We start from the raw sequence: 17,668 nt of genomic DNA, 5'->3' as shown, positions 1-17,668 counted from the left end.
TAGGAGCCTACTTGGGATTCTCTCTTTCTCTCTCTCTCTCTGCCCCACCCTCACTCGCATGTGTACACACTCTCTCTCTCTCTCAAAATAAATAAATAAACTTAAAAATCAAGTGAATGGTATAGGGATTCTGTATTACCTGATTCATGAGATCTTTTTTGTGCTTCCTGCTAATATTGGTGCTCTTCTGAGAGTTTAGCGACCTGAACTGGCAGACGTTTTTATAGGTCTTTCCTTCAGGCCCATAGACACTTTCTTGGTTCACATAGATGCCTCATGGCTCAGGTGGTTTACCATCCATCAGCTCCTCTGCATCCAGGACACATATCAGGTGATGCCCACACTGACCACAGAAGTGACTTTTCTGTCCACGTCACAGAGCTTACCTTCCACATTCCCACATCCTAAGCAGTGGCCATATTGATCCGACACAGTCCCAGACAGGCAGTTTGCAGGCTGGAAGCAGAGTTTTAAATCACATTTTCCTTTGTCATCTCTTTCCCTGAATAATCTTAGCCAACCCCCATGATGCAAACTGGGGGGACTACAAACCATGTTGCAGGGCTGCAAAGATCACTACACTTACCAGAGGCTTCATTCATTCAAAGGCAGTGAACATGAGCCTTGAATATCTGGTTTTGAGCCAAGAATAAAACCAAAGTTACTCATTTCTTCCTTTTATTCTTTTACTCTTTTCCTCCAAAACAGAAACAAAAACAAATCACAAATCTGCCACAAATGATTTCAAGCCAATATTGACATCACATTCCAAGTCTACAGAAGATATACAGGATATTTTAAAATCCACAAATCCTCTTCTGGGCTGCAATTTTATAGGGACAGCTTTTGAGTTTAAAACAAACTATGCTCTTGGCAGTAAAAGTATACTTTTTGCCTCCTGTTAGTTCAGGAAGCCAAATCTCAAGGCAATTATTGTATGAGAATAAAATTGTTTTATATCACCTAATAGTGAAGCCCAAGAAATATTAATGAAGAAAACTTATGTAAAGTGTAAAGTTTATTTACTATCATGTATGATTTTGAAACATTTAGCGACTCTCCATTATTTCTTTTTTTTCCTCTTCTTCCTTCCTCTCTCCCTCTTTTTCTTCCTTCTGTTCTAGTCATAAAAGTTAGACTAACAAGGAGGCACCTGGGCGGCTCAGTCTGTTAAGGGTCCGACTCTTGGTTTCAGCTCAGGTCAGGATCTCACATTTCATGAGCTCGAGCCCTGTGTTGGGCTCTGCACTGGCAGCATGGATCCTGCTTGGGATTCTCTCTCTCCTTCTCTCTCTGCTCCAACTCTGCTCTCTCTCTCTCTCTCAAAATAAAAAACTTAAATAAAATTTAAAAAAAGTTATACTAACATGTTCAGTACACCTAGGTTACTATTTTATGAAATAATAGAACATATCTATGGTGCAACCTAATTGTCCTCTGTTTATTTGAGAGTCAAGTGAGGTTTTAGGCCATTATTTAATACGCTGTGATTCTAAAATCACTGCTAAACAAGAATAAAGCATTGGCCTTCTGGTTAAACATGGTAAATGAGTTCTCATGTATATTTCTGTCCCCTCCTCACATCTCGCTAAAATGGTAGTGAAGGAGTTTGAACAACACACATTAATGAAGACAAAGAGAACAGGAGAGAGTACCATAGCAAATGGGGAAATCAACACAATGTTGGAAACTGGAAGCAAATAAGTAGGCAGTTACTGATTTAGCACGGCAGAGAGAGTAGCAACCTAGACACCTGCAGTAGGAGCAGGAGAAGGTGACAGGAAGCCAGCCACATCACACTGCAGAACCCCACAATGTCAAGATATGACAGCAACAGGAACCTCTGGAGACAAAGTTGTGGAGTGGGGCTGAAAACAGGTTTTGAAAGTTAGCATATAGAACAGTAAGATCCATTCTCTTGTAGCTGGTTGAAAAACAACAACAACTTGGAGTTCAATTTCTTGCAAGGTTTGCTCAGCTGTGGCCAAGGGTAAAGGGCTGGACTAGGAGATTTAGTGAAGTCAGCTTACTGACCTGCTAGACTACATGCCCATTTTCTCTCTGGGCTCCAGGGATGCTGGCAGCCAGGTTTATATCTTCCAAGAAAGAAATAGATGTCCTTGGGAAATATAGTCCCTTTGGATAACAGTGAACAAGCTGACCCACCACCTCATCACCCTTTTATCACTCTCTTAAAAGTTCACTAGTTGGATGCTGTGTCCATGAAGAGCTTCCTGTGTTATATTTAAGAGTACCTCAGAGTGATACAGGCGAGAGGAGAGCCTCTAATATGAAAGATGAGAGACAAATAAGCATGTAGAAAAAATCTACTTGAAGAAATAGAAGAATCAGGGAGAAGAAAACTTAAAAAAAATAACTATAATTTGACAAATCAAAACCACAATGAGATACCACCTCACACCTGTCAGAATGGCTAAAAACAACAACACAAGAAAAAACAAGTATCAGTGAGGATGGGGAGGAAGGGGAACCTTCTTGCACACTGTTGGTGGGAATGCAAACTGGTGCATTCCATTCTGGAAAACAGTATGGAGGTTCTTCAAAAAGTTAAAAATAGAACTGCCTAGGGGGTGCTTGGGTGGCTCAGTCAGCAAAGTGTGGGACTCTTGATTTCGGCTCAGGTCATGATCTCGTGGTTCATGAGATCAAGCTCCATGTTGAACTCTGCACTGACAGCATGGAGGGATTGGGATTCTCTCTCTCTCTCTTTCTCTCTCCCTCTCCCCCACTTGGTCAGTCTCTCTCTCTCTTAAAATAAATAAATAAACATTCAAAAAAAAAAAAAAAAAGAACTACCCTATGATCCAGCAATGCACTACCAGGTATTTATCCAAAGGATACAAAAATACAGATTTGAAGGGGTACATGTACCCCAATATTTATAGCAGCATTGTCAACAATAGACAAAGTATGGAAAGAGCCCAAATTTCCATAAACTGATGAATGGATAAAGAAGATGTGATGTTGGGCTCTGGGCTGATGGCCCAGAGCCTGGAGCCTGCTTCCGATTCTGTGTCTCCCTCTCTCTCTCTGCTCCTCCCCCGTTCATGCTCTGTCTCTCTCTGTCTCAAAAATAAATAAACGTTAAAAAAAAAATTTTTAAAAAGGGGCGCCTGGGTGGCTCAGTCGGTTGAGTGTCCGACTTCAGCTCAGGTCACAATCTCACAGTCCGTGAGTTCGAGCCCCGCGTCGGGGTCTGGGCTGGTGGCCCAGAGCCTGGAGCCTGCTTCCGATTCTGTGTCTCCCTCTCTCTCTGCTCCTCCCCCGTTCATGCTCTGTCTCTCTCTGTCTCAAAAATAAATAAACGTTAAAAAAAAATTTAAAAAAAAGAAGATGTGATGTGATGTGTGTGTGTGTATGATGGATATATATATATATATATATATATGATGAAATATTGCTCAGCCATCAAAAGGAATGAAATCTTGCCATTTGCAATGACATGGATGGAGCAAGAGTGTATTATGCTTAGCAAAATAAGTCAGAGAAAGGCAAATGCCATATGATTTCACTCGTATGTGGAGTTTAAGAAACAAAACATGAACATATGGGAAAGGGAAAAAAAAGAGAGAGGGAAACAAACCATAAGAGACTCTTAACTACAGAGAATAAACTGAGGGTTGATGGAGGGAGGTGGGTGGAGGATGGGCTAATTAGGTGATGGGTATTAAGGAGGGCACTTGTCCTGTTGAGCACCAGGTGTTATATGTAAGGGATGAATCACTAAATTCTACTTCTGAAAACAGTATTACACTGTATGTTAACTAACTAGAATTTAAAAACAAATTTTGAAGGAAACAAACATACAACCAAAATTATAACTTTAAAAAACCTATAATTAATATCCATATCCTTAGAGAAAAGAAAATATTGCATTCCTGGAACAAGCACAGGATGCATAATAAAGAAACATTCAGAGAAAAGTAAATGACCTTGGAAGTGAAAGATAAAATACTACATAAATAAACCATTAGTTGGAAGGAAAAGTTGAAGAAATCACCTGAAATCTACACTAAACAGGCAAAAAAGATAGGCAAGAAAAGAAGAAACTGAGGATCTTTTTTAGAAGTCAAACATCTAACTAGTAGGACTTCAGATACAGAGAACAGAGATACTATCAAAAGGAGGGAAATTATCAAAGAAACCACACAGGAAACATGAACGATGTGTATCTATAGGTGGAAAGAGCCAAATAAGAGCCCAACACAATGAATAAAGCAAACTTTGAGCATTCAGTGTGGACTGGTAGTTTAGGGCTGTAGGATGAGTGTTCGGGAAAAACAAAACAAAACATGCACACACTGGAAAACCATAAATCACTTGGTGCATTTGACCATACTGAGAGTTTTATGGTTCTGGTTCTGGCAAAGAGCTGGGGATGAATTAGTAACAGAAACAGAAAATACTAAAGAAGTGGAGTGGTGACACAATTATTAATTCCAAGAAAAACTGTCACATAAGAAAAGTTATCAAACGGTACTACTACTGTTGTTCAGCTGTGAATAACATTTCTATGTCCAAATCAATATAAGCGTTGACTATTGACTTAAAAACAATTCTTACTCTATTAGGAGGAGAGAAAAGGGGAATTGTTGGGGGACATGGTGGTTGAGAGTTAAATTTTCATCATTCATAGTAGTAAGTCAATTATAACTCAAAAGTTGAAAAATTAAGAAATAGCAACTAATCATACTTTAAAAGAAATATAAAAGTAGGGGTGCATGGGTGGCTCAGTCAGTTAACCATCCGACTATTGATTTCAGCTCAGGTCATGATTTCATGGTTCGGTTTGTAGGTCTCACTGCACTGACAGTGCAGAGCCTGCTTGGGATTCTCTCTCCCTCTCTTCTGCCTCTCCCCTGTTCACTCTCCCCTCCTCTCTCTCTCAAAATAAATAAATAAACATTAAAAAAAAGAATAAAAGTAAATAGCAGAAAAAGTTGTCAAAAGAGGTTTCCTCTGGGGAATGGAATGGGAATTACAGGTGGGGAGGGACTGCTGTTATTTGCTCTAAGTCTGGTGGAACTCTATTGTTATATACACATATTTCCTGGGGCTAAACATAAATTTTAAATTAAAACATAACACAATCAGATAATCACTTATGAGTTGGTTGAATCTTGGCTCTGCCTACCAAGCTGGTCCAGCTTGTGAGTTGGACCAACTTGATCTTAAACTTTTCCTAAAATTGGAAAACCTTTTGCAGAGTCGTGATGAGGACAAAATGAGATACACATGTACGAGTTTCTAGGGAATACAGAGGCACTTAATAAATAGCAGCTTTTTTTTTCATTAGTTCATGGCAATCAATAATTATAGTAAAAGTAGGTCCTTTTAGAATAATTAACCTACTCTGGCACAGTAACCTTTGACCGAATATCACTCTAGGCAGAATATTATATTGGCTCGCTTTAGACTCTTGCTAAATGGCCTGGCTGTTGCCTGAGAAACAGTGATTTAAACTAGACATATGGATTTCTAAGTATGATAGATGAGGTAAGATAACAGCTGGAAAGGAGGGAACCTCAAGGAAAGGAGGGGAGGGAATTGATTTTGGTTTCTTTCAAAAGGCTGGGGTCATTTTTCTTAGATTTGTCATCATGTCTTGTTTGATCACTTGAAATCTAGGTGTCAAATACGAGCTACATGCCTCACAAAAGCAGCAGCAGGTTTTATGGAGGAAACGTGAAAGGTTTGGAGAGAAAAGGAGCAGATACTGTCTCATGCCAGTTGCCATCCTGGAGGACAGCCATGCAGGACAGAGGACATTGAGAGCTGCCTAAACAGGAAGTAGGATTAGAGGGGCAGCTGGATATGAGTTTGAAAGGGACGCACATGAAGTATCCCCTGTGTTCCAAGGCTTGGCTAGTCAGGTTCCTTTGAAACCACACCACCCCAACCTTAACCCAAATAACTAGTTCACGATACAGCTATTTACACCCCCGCCCCTTTGACAAATGAGAAAATTTAAGCAAAGAGGTTAAAAATTTTGCCCAAGATTGAATATTTACAGAACCAGGATTTGTACCCAGGTGAATCTCCAAAGTCCATCTACTTTTTTCACTTTATCATTCTCTCTCTCCCCAGACGTGAACTTATTTTTATGAAATAAGTGCACGCAAGCCCTTTGTAAGGCATAAAGTATTATATAAATCCAAGACATTTTAGATGTTATTTAACATCTGAAAGGCAAAAGGCATCTGAAAACCAGAGAGGTAGTTATGCTCATGTAATGCTCAACATATTTTAGTTTGTGGAGCCGGTTGAAAAAAGAGAAAGGAATATGAGACTGAAATGGAGATGAAGTGGAGACAGAGATGAAAGGTAGTGAGTTTTAGTGGTTCAAAGAAAAATAATAATAAACTTATTTCTGAGTAGAAGAAATTTTGATGTTTAAACATTTGTCTCTTACATGAAAAAAATACATAATATGAATGTCCTGGGTATAAAATTAAAGAGGTATTATTTCAAGGCTGATCCACAAAAAGTTTCAGTCTTCGCTACTCAAAGTGTTGGTTGGAACCAACAGCTCACCTGCTTCCCCTGGGAATTTGTAGGAAATTCAGAATCTGAGCCTCACTGAGTCCTGGACTCTGTTTGACCATGACCCCAGGTGATGGGTCTGCACATTGCAGTCTCAGAAGCATTGCTTTCGGCCAAAAGCTAAAGACTGTGAATGAAGAGAAAGGGCATAAATTTGGGCAAGGAGTTTATGCATTATATCTTCTAATGAGAAAAATGAATTTCAGAGAGTATCCTGAGTATTTTGTATGACCAATCAGTATGAACAAATCACTCCAGTGGCCACAGAAGTGATTTGACTGTGGCTGGGGAGCGGGGTGTGGAGGGAAGTTATGTCGTAAATAAGGGTCAATAAACAAACAAAAGGTTTAGGGATTAAAAGGGGTAGGAACATTTAATTCAGCCTACCTTAATCAATTACATTTTAATTAGCCAAGGAGGACATAAGTGAAATCTTGAAAATTTAGTTTAAGATCTTTCCTCGAATAACATTATATGTTGCATGAAACAAAGGCAAAACTTGGTGGATTTCTCACTTGTCAGAGCAATTCAATATTTTATAAAGAAGTTGAGTTTTCTCCTTTAGTGTGCTGAGGTGGAGGGAAAGGATATCTGGGGTATCTGGCACCTTATGAAGAACCAGCAGTGGAGCAGGGAATGGTACCTTTAGGTCTCCTGAGTCCCTGCTAGGGGCTAGGTCAAATCTCCTGTCAGCTTGTCATTACCATTTATGACTGAACTCTCAGCAGAGCATTATACTGGAGGAGATTGGTGAAAGCGTGAGGCAGGGATACAGAGATTCATGGATTCACAACTAAAGCTGTGGGTCTCTGATGTAAAGGAAATTATAATCCCTCCGGGCCTTAAGATTTATACTCTTTCAGATCAATTCATCAACAGATATTTAGTGAGCACATACTTTGTGAACAACTCCGTGCAGTAATACAAAGTGTAAGCTGTAGTTCTTTCTTTTCCAGAATATTTAATCTCCATGCCAGAATTGGCAGAATAATTCATGGAGGAGGGGGTGATGCACATCTGGGTTGGAGGGGTCATTAAAATAATACACAGATTGTATTTAGGACTTGACAGTGACAAAGCGCATTCAGAGTCAGTTTTCACATCTTAGAACTATGCAAACAGGTTTGAAGAGGTCTCATGACCCCCTCAAGGTCATCCCCACTGGTAAACTGGCAGAGCTGAAAATAAAAATCCAGATCTTCCATTGCTTAATTCCATGAGGAAGAAGAATCCAGGTGATGGTGGTGATGATGATGGTGGTTATGATGATAATGGTCATCATGGTGGTGGTGCTGGTGGTAAGAATGGATGTAAGTTCAGAAAGGCAGCACCGGGGACTCCCTCCTTAAGCAAATTACATTCCCGCTACTTCTTCCACCAATGTTATTTGCTCTGGATGAAGGAGAAAAATGAGTGGCTTCAAGAGAATGTAGCTGAGGACAAAAAGAGGGACTTGGGCAACCCAATGTGCTCTTAGTACATATGGAGCTTCCCAGAGTGCCACGGAATAGGTGTAAGCGAATAATCCTCATTGTGACCTACAACTGAGGTTAAAACAAATCAGAAGCTTCACTAAATGTATCTGGCAAGCATTTCGTCTTCCCTTAAATAAAATAAATTCCCTTAATAAAGCCAATGGAGGCAGGGTTGGTAGCGGGGGTGGGGGTGGGGAGGAGGGTGTGTATGATTTATTATGGAGCAAGGAGAGGGCCTTGATGGCTCTGAACTATCTATTTAGAACTGCTGGCTCTAAAACCAAGTTGTACATGGGCTTCTCTTTTTGTGCCAATCTTACATTTTTTAAAAAATATAACTTTTATGAATATCATCATTAGTGCTATAAGCACAGGGAAGTATAAGTTAATTCTACAGTAAAGTGATTATTAAATCCATTAGTCATATACAGGGAATCCATAATTAACTTATTCTCCAGCATCAAGTAAATGATTCTACTGTGTGCTTTAAGAAAGCAATTGTTCACTAATATGCAAAATACAGCAGAACTATTAGATCATAAAGCTATGCAATCTTATAATTAAATTATAAATTTTACATATTTTAATAATGTGCTTTATATACTTTAATTGTTTTCTACGCAAGATTAAAAGGAGGTGCCACGGTTTTTCTCAGACATATTATATCTTGACCTGAACCGTGCAATACTTAATAATAATTGATGAGTATCTACCAGGGATGACAGCAGTCTTTCAGTAGCATCAGATATTTCTTTGGGTTATTGCTGAGGACAAAAATAAAGATATACATTCGTCTTAAGTGAAGTCGTAGCTCTACCCTTGGGCTTTCTTTTGTTTTCCCCCCTTTTGCTGTTATAACAACCATAGGCATCCATGTTCTCTCTTCCCAGGCCACAAGAATGGGCTGGCCCCCATTCCCACTGCCTTGGCTGTATATGTGGGTAAAGGCAACACACACATTAAATTCTCTGCAGGGGACTTGTGCGCCTACATGAGCAATCTATTGTTGTTATTGTATTTTGGATTAAATAATGATGCCATTCTTTTCCATGTGCACAATTAAATGTGTTTGAAAGACCTGGGAAATACCACGGATCTGTGCCTCAGGGGTTGCCTCTGTAACCTTCTGTTTTTCCAAATCCTGATTGCTGCAGTGGGAACTGTAGTGCTGGTTCCCTTTATTCTCTCTGAGAGGGAGCCAACCTTTCTCTCAGATGATTACACTATTCCAGACTGCTCTCCAGTGTTCAGAAGTAATGCTGCATTGATATGCCCTCCACATAAATGAAATAAGCGGTTCATTCATTCCTTCACTCACTCAGCAAACACTAACTGAGAGGTTACCACATGCCCAGCCCTGAGGTCAACACTGGGGGGGGTGAAAGTTTAAAAAGATGAGGTTTTTTTTTGACTTAGGTCCACGAAGCAGGTGTATCACTATGGTTTAGACAAGATGCTAAGTTTGTTGGTTTGCTAGAGCTGCCATAACAAATTTCCATAGACTGGATGGCTTAAACAAGAGAAACTTATTTTCTTGTGGTTCTGGAGACTAACAGTCCAAGATGGAGGTGACCACAGGCTTGGTTACCTCGAGGAGAGAGAGACCTGTCTCCTTGGCTTGCAGATGGCCACCTTCTCCCTGCGTCTTCACATAGTCTTCTCTGTGTGTATATCTATGTCCCAATCTCCTCTGCTTATAAGGACACCAGCTCTATTGGACTAGGGCCCATGCAAAAGACCTCATTTTAACTTAATTACCTCTTTAAAGACTCCCATACCCAAACACCATCCCATTTTGAAGTACTGGGAGTTTCAACATATAAATTGGGGGTGGAGGACACAATTCAATCTGGAACACTAAAGGATCCCCAAGGGGCAGTACCAAGCCCAGCTTTGGGTGGAGAGGGATTATTGAAAGGTAACTCTAGTCTGAGTGTTGAAAGATAAATAGGGGCTCTTCAGGTGAAGTGTGGGGAAGGGAGATAGGCAACCTAGGTATATAGGGTGTTATGTGATTATTAGTCTTGAGTATGGTAGAAGTTAAATGTGAAAGGGGTGGGGAAGGGACTAACATAATGTTGAGTCTGGAAGGTGGGCAGAAGGCTAACCTGGGAGGGCATGTGAATCATACCGAGGGGTCTGAATTTTATATCCTGAAGGCTGAGAAGAACCACTAAAAGATTCTAGGCTGGAGGATGGTGGAGATCGTTTCTTTTTTTTTTTTTTTTTTTTTTTTTTTCACTAAGAAGTTGGTATATTTAAGGGCCCAATAGAAAGGCCACCAGTATCCCAAAATATGTGATTTCCTATGTGATTTGTCATAGCATCTGAAATTCTCATCACCAAAGAAGCATTTCTTTGGGTCATTATCCCATTAGATGCAATTATTTTTATTTTCTTAAGGGCACTAATCAGGATTTATAATTATTGAATTTGTTTACATGTCTATTTCTTTGATGGTACATTCACTGTAAATCCTTTGTATGCACCTAGTGCAGTGCCTAGCGCATAGTGAGTGCTCAATATATATTTGTTGAAAGAATAATGAGTCATCTTGGCATGACTTATGACATAGTAAGCTACTACAATCAGTAAATTGACCCAGGGCCCTGGGGAATAAGAGAAGGTCAATTAAGTTTTGATCATGGTAAGCAAGGAAGTGTAGGCCATACCTAGTGAAGTTAGGTAAGACAGGCCAGCAGGAGAAGCCAGCACACTGGCCACTGCCTTACTGGGAGGCTGGGTGGATGGGAAGTAAGGACTACTTGAGACAATGCATATAGAAGTGATTTGCATGCTGAACTTGGAAGCTAGATGGCCTGTTGAAATCATACCTGTGCCACTAATTAACTATGTCACTCTGGGTAAGCACCTTACTCTCTGTGGATCTCCATTTCTGGGTCTTCAAATGAGGATAATGATAGTCCCTACCTATTAGGTTGTTATGAGAATTTAACGAGTTAATTTAAGAAAAGCTTTTATGATAGGGCCTGGTATATTGTAAGAATTATGTCAATGTTGGTTATTATTATTATACCATTATTATAATGTGTTCTTTAATTTTAATGAGAGGAGGCACAATTGGTCCCCTTAACTCTGATCTCTGTTTTCTTTTCTCCAGCTTCTAAGCTCCTCCTATTTACTCTCTAAAACCTAAATCATGTTACTTCCCTACTTAAAAATCTTAGACTCAAAGAAATCTTAGGCTAGAAAAAAAGAATCTTGGCTTCAGTTTAGATTACCACATGTATATTATGTGACTGCCATGTTCTAGGCCCTGGAACAGAAGATGTGAAAAGGTTAATGCAGAAGTACATTCTATTGATGGCTTCTTATTGTTTTGAGCAGTGTTTCTCAAAGCTTGGTCCGCAGACCTTCCATTAGCATTTCTGGTGCTGAACAAGACTGCGGTAAACTAGATAAATAGGTGCTCAAAGCAGAGTGAGGGCAGAAGTCTAAGGTTAACTGTGTCACAAAGGTATGGAGAAAGTTGTAGAAAAGAAGAGCTAAGAAGTGGGACACTGGTAGCTACAGTGTTCTTTCTAAAAAATCAGTCACATCTTTTCTACTACCCAGCAGACAGCTCCTAAGCCTGAGGGTGGTCCAAGCTCTTGGCAAAAGGGAAAGAAGAATTCAGACCTTCCAGAACTCCTTTCTTGGACTACATGGTGACTACCCAAACCAAACTTGGCTTCCTAGAATTGGCTGACAGAGCAAGAGCCTGTTTAATTTGTGATATCTGGACACAAAATCATTCTTTGTGGCAGCTCTGATATTGGCAGATGGGAGATTTAGCTCTGTCCTGTTTATATAACAGCAGTTGATAGATAGTGACTTCATAGTTGGATATTTATGAGAGGTTTCATTTCAAATAATATAGTTTTGGCCTGTGGCAATGCTAAGGCTCTTACCCATTATTACTGAGAAGCTAAATCTTTAGGATATTGTAACTATAACTGCAGGCTCTGTTTGATCTACCCGGAAGAACTGGAAAAGTTAATATTTTTCAAAGCAATGAAAGCTTTATTATAAAAAGTCTCATTAGGAAGTTTGTCCCTAAAACATATAGGCTATCAGAAGGTCATATATTAAAGAAATCAGCTTTCCATACTTTTCTTTTACCTTATGACTTCTATCACATAACAGGGTAATTAAAACAAAACAAAACAAAAAAGTCTGCCTTCCATTACAGAAACCCAACACTTTGCCATGCCCTCCAGCCAGGTGCCAGCTCTGAGGTGAACTGGTGAAGTCCATTCTTCACTGTTGCAGGACAATGGTCTTTCCTGTGTTAGGTATTGAGCCCTCTGCTGACTTAGTACTCTTCCCAGACCTGCAAACTGTCAACAAATCAACAAATCATGAGTGTTTTCCCTGGTGGGAAAGAATGCTACCTTCATTTTAACACCACCAGGGCATCTCTTCCAGAGTCTGTGGGTTTTAAATTTTTGTGATATGATTGGAGATCCTTGGCAGCTGAGGAAGCTATCAGGTCTGGCAAAGATGAGTGGGTAGGGTGGTACAAAAACTCTTTAAGGGTGGGCTCTGGGGATCAGCCAGTTAACAGCATGTCTTTACAGCTCTATTCAAAGGGACACTGGAGGGTACAAAAGGGCCCGAGTCACAGAGGCTCTCTTGGCTCGAGGGAGACAGAGTAAGAGCTAAAATAGTTGGAGAAAAATTGAGTAAGAAACAGGAGTGATAGATAATTTAGCAGAGAGCTTAAACAGTTTTCTTTTTTGTATTTGTACTGCAGGAAATTGAGCAGGGCACATAGTAACCCGGCATCCATCTTTAAAGAGTCTTTAAGGGGCCAGTGAGAGGAGTTATGCCTGTGTTATGGGATGAATTGTGTCTCTGCCCTAAATTCATATGTTGAGGTCCTAATCCCCAGTACCTCAGAGTGGATACAGTTACTTTAAAGAGATGATGAAGTTAAAATGAGGGCATCTGGGTGGCCCCCAATCCAATATGTCTGGTGTCCTTACAAGAAGAGGAGATGAACACAGACACATACAGAGGGAAGACCACATGGGGACTCAGGGAGAAGACACCACCTAAAAGCTGAGAAGACAGGCCTCAGAAGAAGCCAACCCTGAGATCACCTCGATCTTGGGCTTCTAACTTCCAGAACTGTGAGAAAAGAAATGTTGTTGTGTAAGCTACCCAGTCTGTGGCACTTTGTTAATGGCAGCCCTAAGCAAACGAATACATCTGCTGAAGTCTCTGGGTGGGGGTGGTGGTGGGGCAGGTAGAGGAGGGATAGAGGAGAAAAGGGGTAGAGTCTGGTTCCTAACTGCATATCACCATGCGCACTGTTCTTCTTTTCAAAGCACAAAACTTTAAGTGGGAAGGTCTACCTTTTCCTGTACCTGAACTCTTCTTCAAGCTGCATCTGGCAACAGCTGCAGACTCTGTTCTCAGATGCTCCCGGTATCTCTTTTCCTGGTCCAGGTACAATGTTGGGATCTAAAAGTTTAAGGCTACATCTTTTTTCCATGTATGTCTCACTAACCACATTTTAATAAAGAGTTACTTTCTTGTTATCATCAGTATTTCTTCAATACCTATAATATTGAAAAATATCCAGTCCCAATTTTGTTTCTTGCTATTTTGCTACTAAGGAGTCTAATTCAGCATTTCCCAAAGTGTGTTCCACAGAGTGTCTATGAGATACTCTAATATATTTTACTCACAAAAAGGATTCTGGGTAAATATTTTAAGGTGTTACCCTTCCAGAGGGACATCTACATTTTTGGTTAGATTAAAGCCATAAGCGAAAAGACTAAGATCTAATAGAAAAGGTTTCCTTGGACAAGAGACCTATCAAGAGATGGTCCTCATTTCAGCTCTGCATGTAACCAGGCTGCTACTTTATTTTCAGGAATCCCTATGTATAACTTTATTATTTTTTTAAGTAAGAGTTTGGGAATGGTGGGAATGAGAACCAAAACTTACATAAGAAATAAGAAAGGATAGGATGTACATGTCAGGGACTGACATATTAATTAGAAATTCTAAAGACTCAAATTTCACACTCTCAGCAGCATCAATTTCCTACTTACACCGGCAGGAGAAATCAAATGGGTTCTATTTGGGGCTGCCGACTAGACTTCAGTGTTAGCTGAGCCCAAACAAGAGCATCTGTTCTTGACAGTAGAAACATCCATTGACATCCATTCTTTGTTTTTTAGCCTCTCTTAAATCAAGATGTGTAAAGCTATTAGGTGCCAACAGAAACCAGTTAAACCAGAAACTGTGAGTTGTTGTTTTTTTAAACTAATAATGTGCCTTTATCTTTTATACAGCAACCTAACAGCAAAAGTTCCAATAAAAAATAGATAGCATTTATGGAGCATGCAACAATCTGCTAGGTGCTGTGTTAAGTATATCATACATTTCATATTATTCAAGCCTAAGAGGATGTTTTTCCTGTTTTACAGAGAGGGAAATAATACTCAAGGAGGTTAAACGGGGTAATACAACTAACTAGGAACAGGCAGAGCCAGAGCTCAAACCCAAGCTGACTCAGGTCAAGGCCACAGCTGCTAACCTCTCCTGGTACTGTTTGGATTTTCCACAGTCTGTTTGCTTCTTCCCATCACTCTTGTGAGTTACTGCCTTTGGAGATGGAAAGTTCCGTGGATATTTCTAAAGTAGGAAGGTGAAGGAGAAATGTTCTCATTATCATTTTCATTTGTTTCATCCCTATTATAGTCTAACTCATATCCAGATCGTGGAGACTTCTAACAACTTGCTATAAGAGGAAGGAAATATAGTTTAGTGGATGAAGCATGGGTCTTGAGACCAAATAGACCTGGGTTCAAACCTTAGGTCTGCCACTGACCAACTGTAGAACCTTGAGCTAGCCAGTCAATCTCATTAATCATTGTTTTTCTTACCTGCAAAATGGGTTAATAGGATTTATCTTACAGGATTATTGGCAGGATGAGAGCCAGAGTAGGGTTAAATGCTTAGTAAATGATTGACACAATAAATTATACCTATTGACTCGCATTTACACACCATGGACTCCTATCCTTTTATGGGACTCGTAATGGCAAGTCTATCTAAAATACCTGGGAGGAAGCAAAATGAGAAAACCCCTGATGGATTACATTGTGATGATTATTCTTAATATTCCCCCCCCCCCAGAAGACTGAATAAAAGTTATTTTATGCCTATGTTCTATTTGGAAAACATTATAAAACTTTGAACAGACAACAGGGCTGCGATAGCACAGTGCTTACCAAAGCACTGTATGCTTTTCTGATAAAGATATAACTTTATTGCCCTTTATGTACTCTCTTGGTTAATACAGTAAGCAAATGGTAGATAATTTGAAATACCTTTACTACCATTTATAGTGTCAGAACATACACCTTACCTTTAAAAATGCAAAAGATTCATTGCAATGGAAGGCATTGCTTATACATACAAATGCATTTGTAAAACAATTCACAGTGCAGAGAGGATTCATGATCCAAGATCTTTCACCTTTACAGAAATGAAAGGATTTTCTTGCTAACTGCATTCCAGGAGCAGCTAGCCAGGTCAGCAGTGCATCTTGTGGGCAGGATGTCAGTTTTTGTGATCTCTTCTGCAGGGGCTTTTAGAAGGAAGGGGTGAAAGCTGGGTCCTGTAGGCTAAAAACATTATTTCCAAAGTCCTCCTTGGGGAAAAAATGATCTGACTGGGTAGCAAAGATTCTAGAGATACCTCTGCCTCAAATTTCTGGGGGTGGAACAGTCCTGGGAAGTTGAAAGAGATCTTCAAGACTTCGGCCACAGATAATGCCATTAAATCTTGATGAGGTTTTGTAACTTTTTGTTAGAGATGTTGTAATCTTTCAGTGCTGCTTCTGCACAGACAGAGCATGAAACCGTGTGCACAGAATCATTTGAGAAGATTTTTTTTTATTTAAAAATTTTTAAAAATTGTTTTAGTGTTTATTTATTTTTGAGAGAGAGAGAGAGAGAGAGAGAGAGAGAGAGAGAGAGAGAGAGAATGAGCAGGAGAGAGGCAGAGAGAGAGACACACACAGAATCCAAAGCTGGCTCCAGGCTCTGAAATCTCAGCACAGAGGCCAACATGGGGCTCCAACTCACGATCATGAAATCATGAAGAGTCAAAGTCAGACACTCAACTGACTGAGCCACCCAGGTACCTCGAGAAGATAATGGAATCAGCAAAAAGAAGGCTGCACTTACAAGACACGGCTTCTAGTTCTGGCCATGTCCCATGTTTGATCTCAGATGCACCCTGTCATGCCCTTGACCCTTATCCACTAATATGTCATGTAAGCTGTTTGGACATCATGATGTTCCAGCTACATCCCAGTTATAATTTTCTAAGGATAGATAGTATGTGTGCAATCATGTATCAAATTAATTAGGACCTGCTTCTATTACACATTTCCAAAATACTTTTACATTTATAATCTCATGTTTAACCCTATCACAAACCTGTGAAGTAGAAAGGACAAATATTTTTGTTTCATTTAACGTATTGGTAACTTAGGCAAATAGAGATTAAGTTAATAATGACAGAGCCCAGATCTCTTGACTCTCATTCCTGGGCTCCTACACTAAATTAAATTGGATTAGTCTTTTGGGATATGTGTGAAAGGGTATGCAGTTGGATTCTTTGTGGAAAAAGATAACTGAATAAGTTATTTAAAGTAATATCAGAGTAGATAAGACACAGTTCTATTTCCCTTGTTGAGAATTTGCTTTTGATTCCCTCTGTGAAACAGATTAGAATGTTTTGTTATGATTTAAGAAATACACAGACCCAGAAAAGGTACATCTCATATTCTTTTAAATGGATAATTTCTCCTGAGATTACTTTACATTCTGAAAATTCACTTTATTATTACATTCTAAGGTTTGTGGCTTTAAATGCCACGGCATCTTAGTCTAACTTTTATTAGTGATATTTGTGGTTATCACTTTCCACTGTCATCCTCTCCCATTTCCTTTGGTTCCATAGATACAGTTTGATTTATGAATGAAAGCATTTTGATTCTTCAAGATATATCTTGGTGAATTGGTTCAATAACTTGTTATTGAAAAGCAAATCCATCAGGGATGTATTTGCCTACTCCCCCTAAAAAGAAATCTCTTGTTGAGATCAACCATTTATTCATCAGTCATGCCCCACTTCTGTATATTATGAGGACATATCCACATTTTTTTCATTTGTTAAATATGCCCATTAAAGTATTCAACCTGAAGAGCCAGCTTCAAGACTGCTTCTAAAATTTGGAAATTAAACAAGTATCTCCATCCATGAGATAATCACAATGTAATTCAGATTCTGGCTGCACTTGGAAGGCCTTTGGTGTAGATGAAGAATAAGATGGCGGGCCAGACTGAAAGAGGCCCAAGAATGAGAAAGGAAATTGAGTTTGCAGATGCCGTTTTATGTCACAGGTTTGATGATCTCCTGCTTCTTAGTCAAGTCCTCTCCCTTTGTCACTCTGAGAGTTCTTAGTGAAAATTTGGGGTAACACCCCTAACCTCCCTGATAGCTACCTACAGGGTGTCATTCAAGCCAGCTGCCCCTGCCTGCTTATTGCAGAAGCCAGGGTGTTTGGTTGCATGTAGTCTAAGTTTTTACTTTCCTAT

The 17,668-nt window shown here is 39.6% G+C and overlaps 1 protein-coding gene and 1 long non-coding RNA gene across 3 annotated transcripts in view; one reads left to right on the top strand and one right to left on the bottom strand.

Moving 5' to 3' along the window:
- The window catches only part of LOC128778263 (uncharacterized), a 51,875-nt gene that overhangs the window by 19,291 nt on the left and 14,916 nt on the right, over positions 1–17,668 (top strand). The window lies entirely within an intron of this gene.
- GABRP (gamma-aminobutyric acid type A receptor subunit pi) overlaps positions 7,802–17,668 on the bottom strand; it is a 35,197-nt gene continuing 25,330 nt past the window's right edge. Inside the window, exon 10 of the mRNA XM_019450291.2 lies at positions 7,802–7,956. Within this exon, the coding sequence (XP_019305836.2) occupies positions 7,948–7,956 (9 nt within the window). The 3' untranslated portion in view covers positions 7,802–7,947. The remainder of the gene's footprint in view (positions 7,957–17,668) is intronic.

The sequence above is a fragment of the Panthera pardus genome, unplaced genomic scaffold (genome assembly GCF_024362965.1).
Source record: "Panthera pardus isolate Hobbes unplaced genomic scaffold, ASM2436296v1 HiC_scaffold_2, whole genome shotgun sequence".
Taxonomy (NCBI): Eukaryota; Metazoa; Chordata; class Mammalia; order Carnivora; family Felidae; genus Panthera; species Panthera pardus.
Note: the sequence above shows the minus strand (reverse complement) of the source record. Positions and strands in the feature narration are given on the sequence as shown.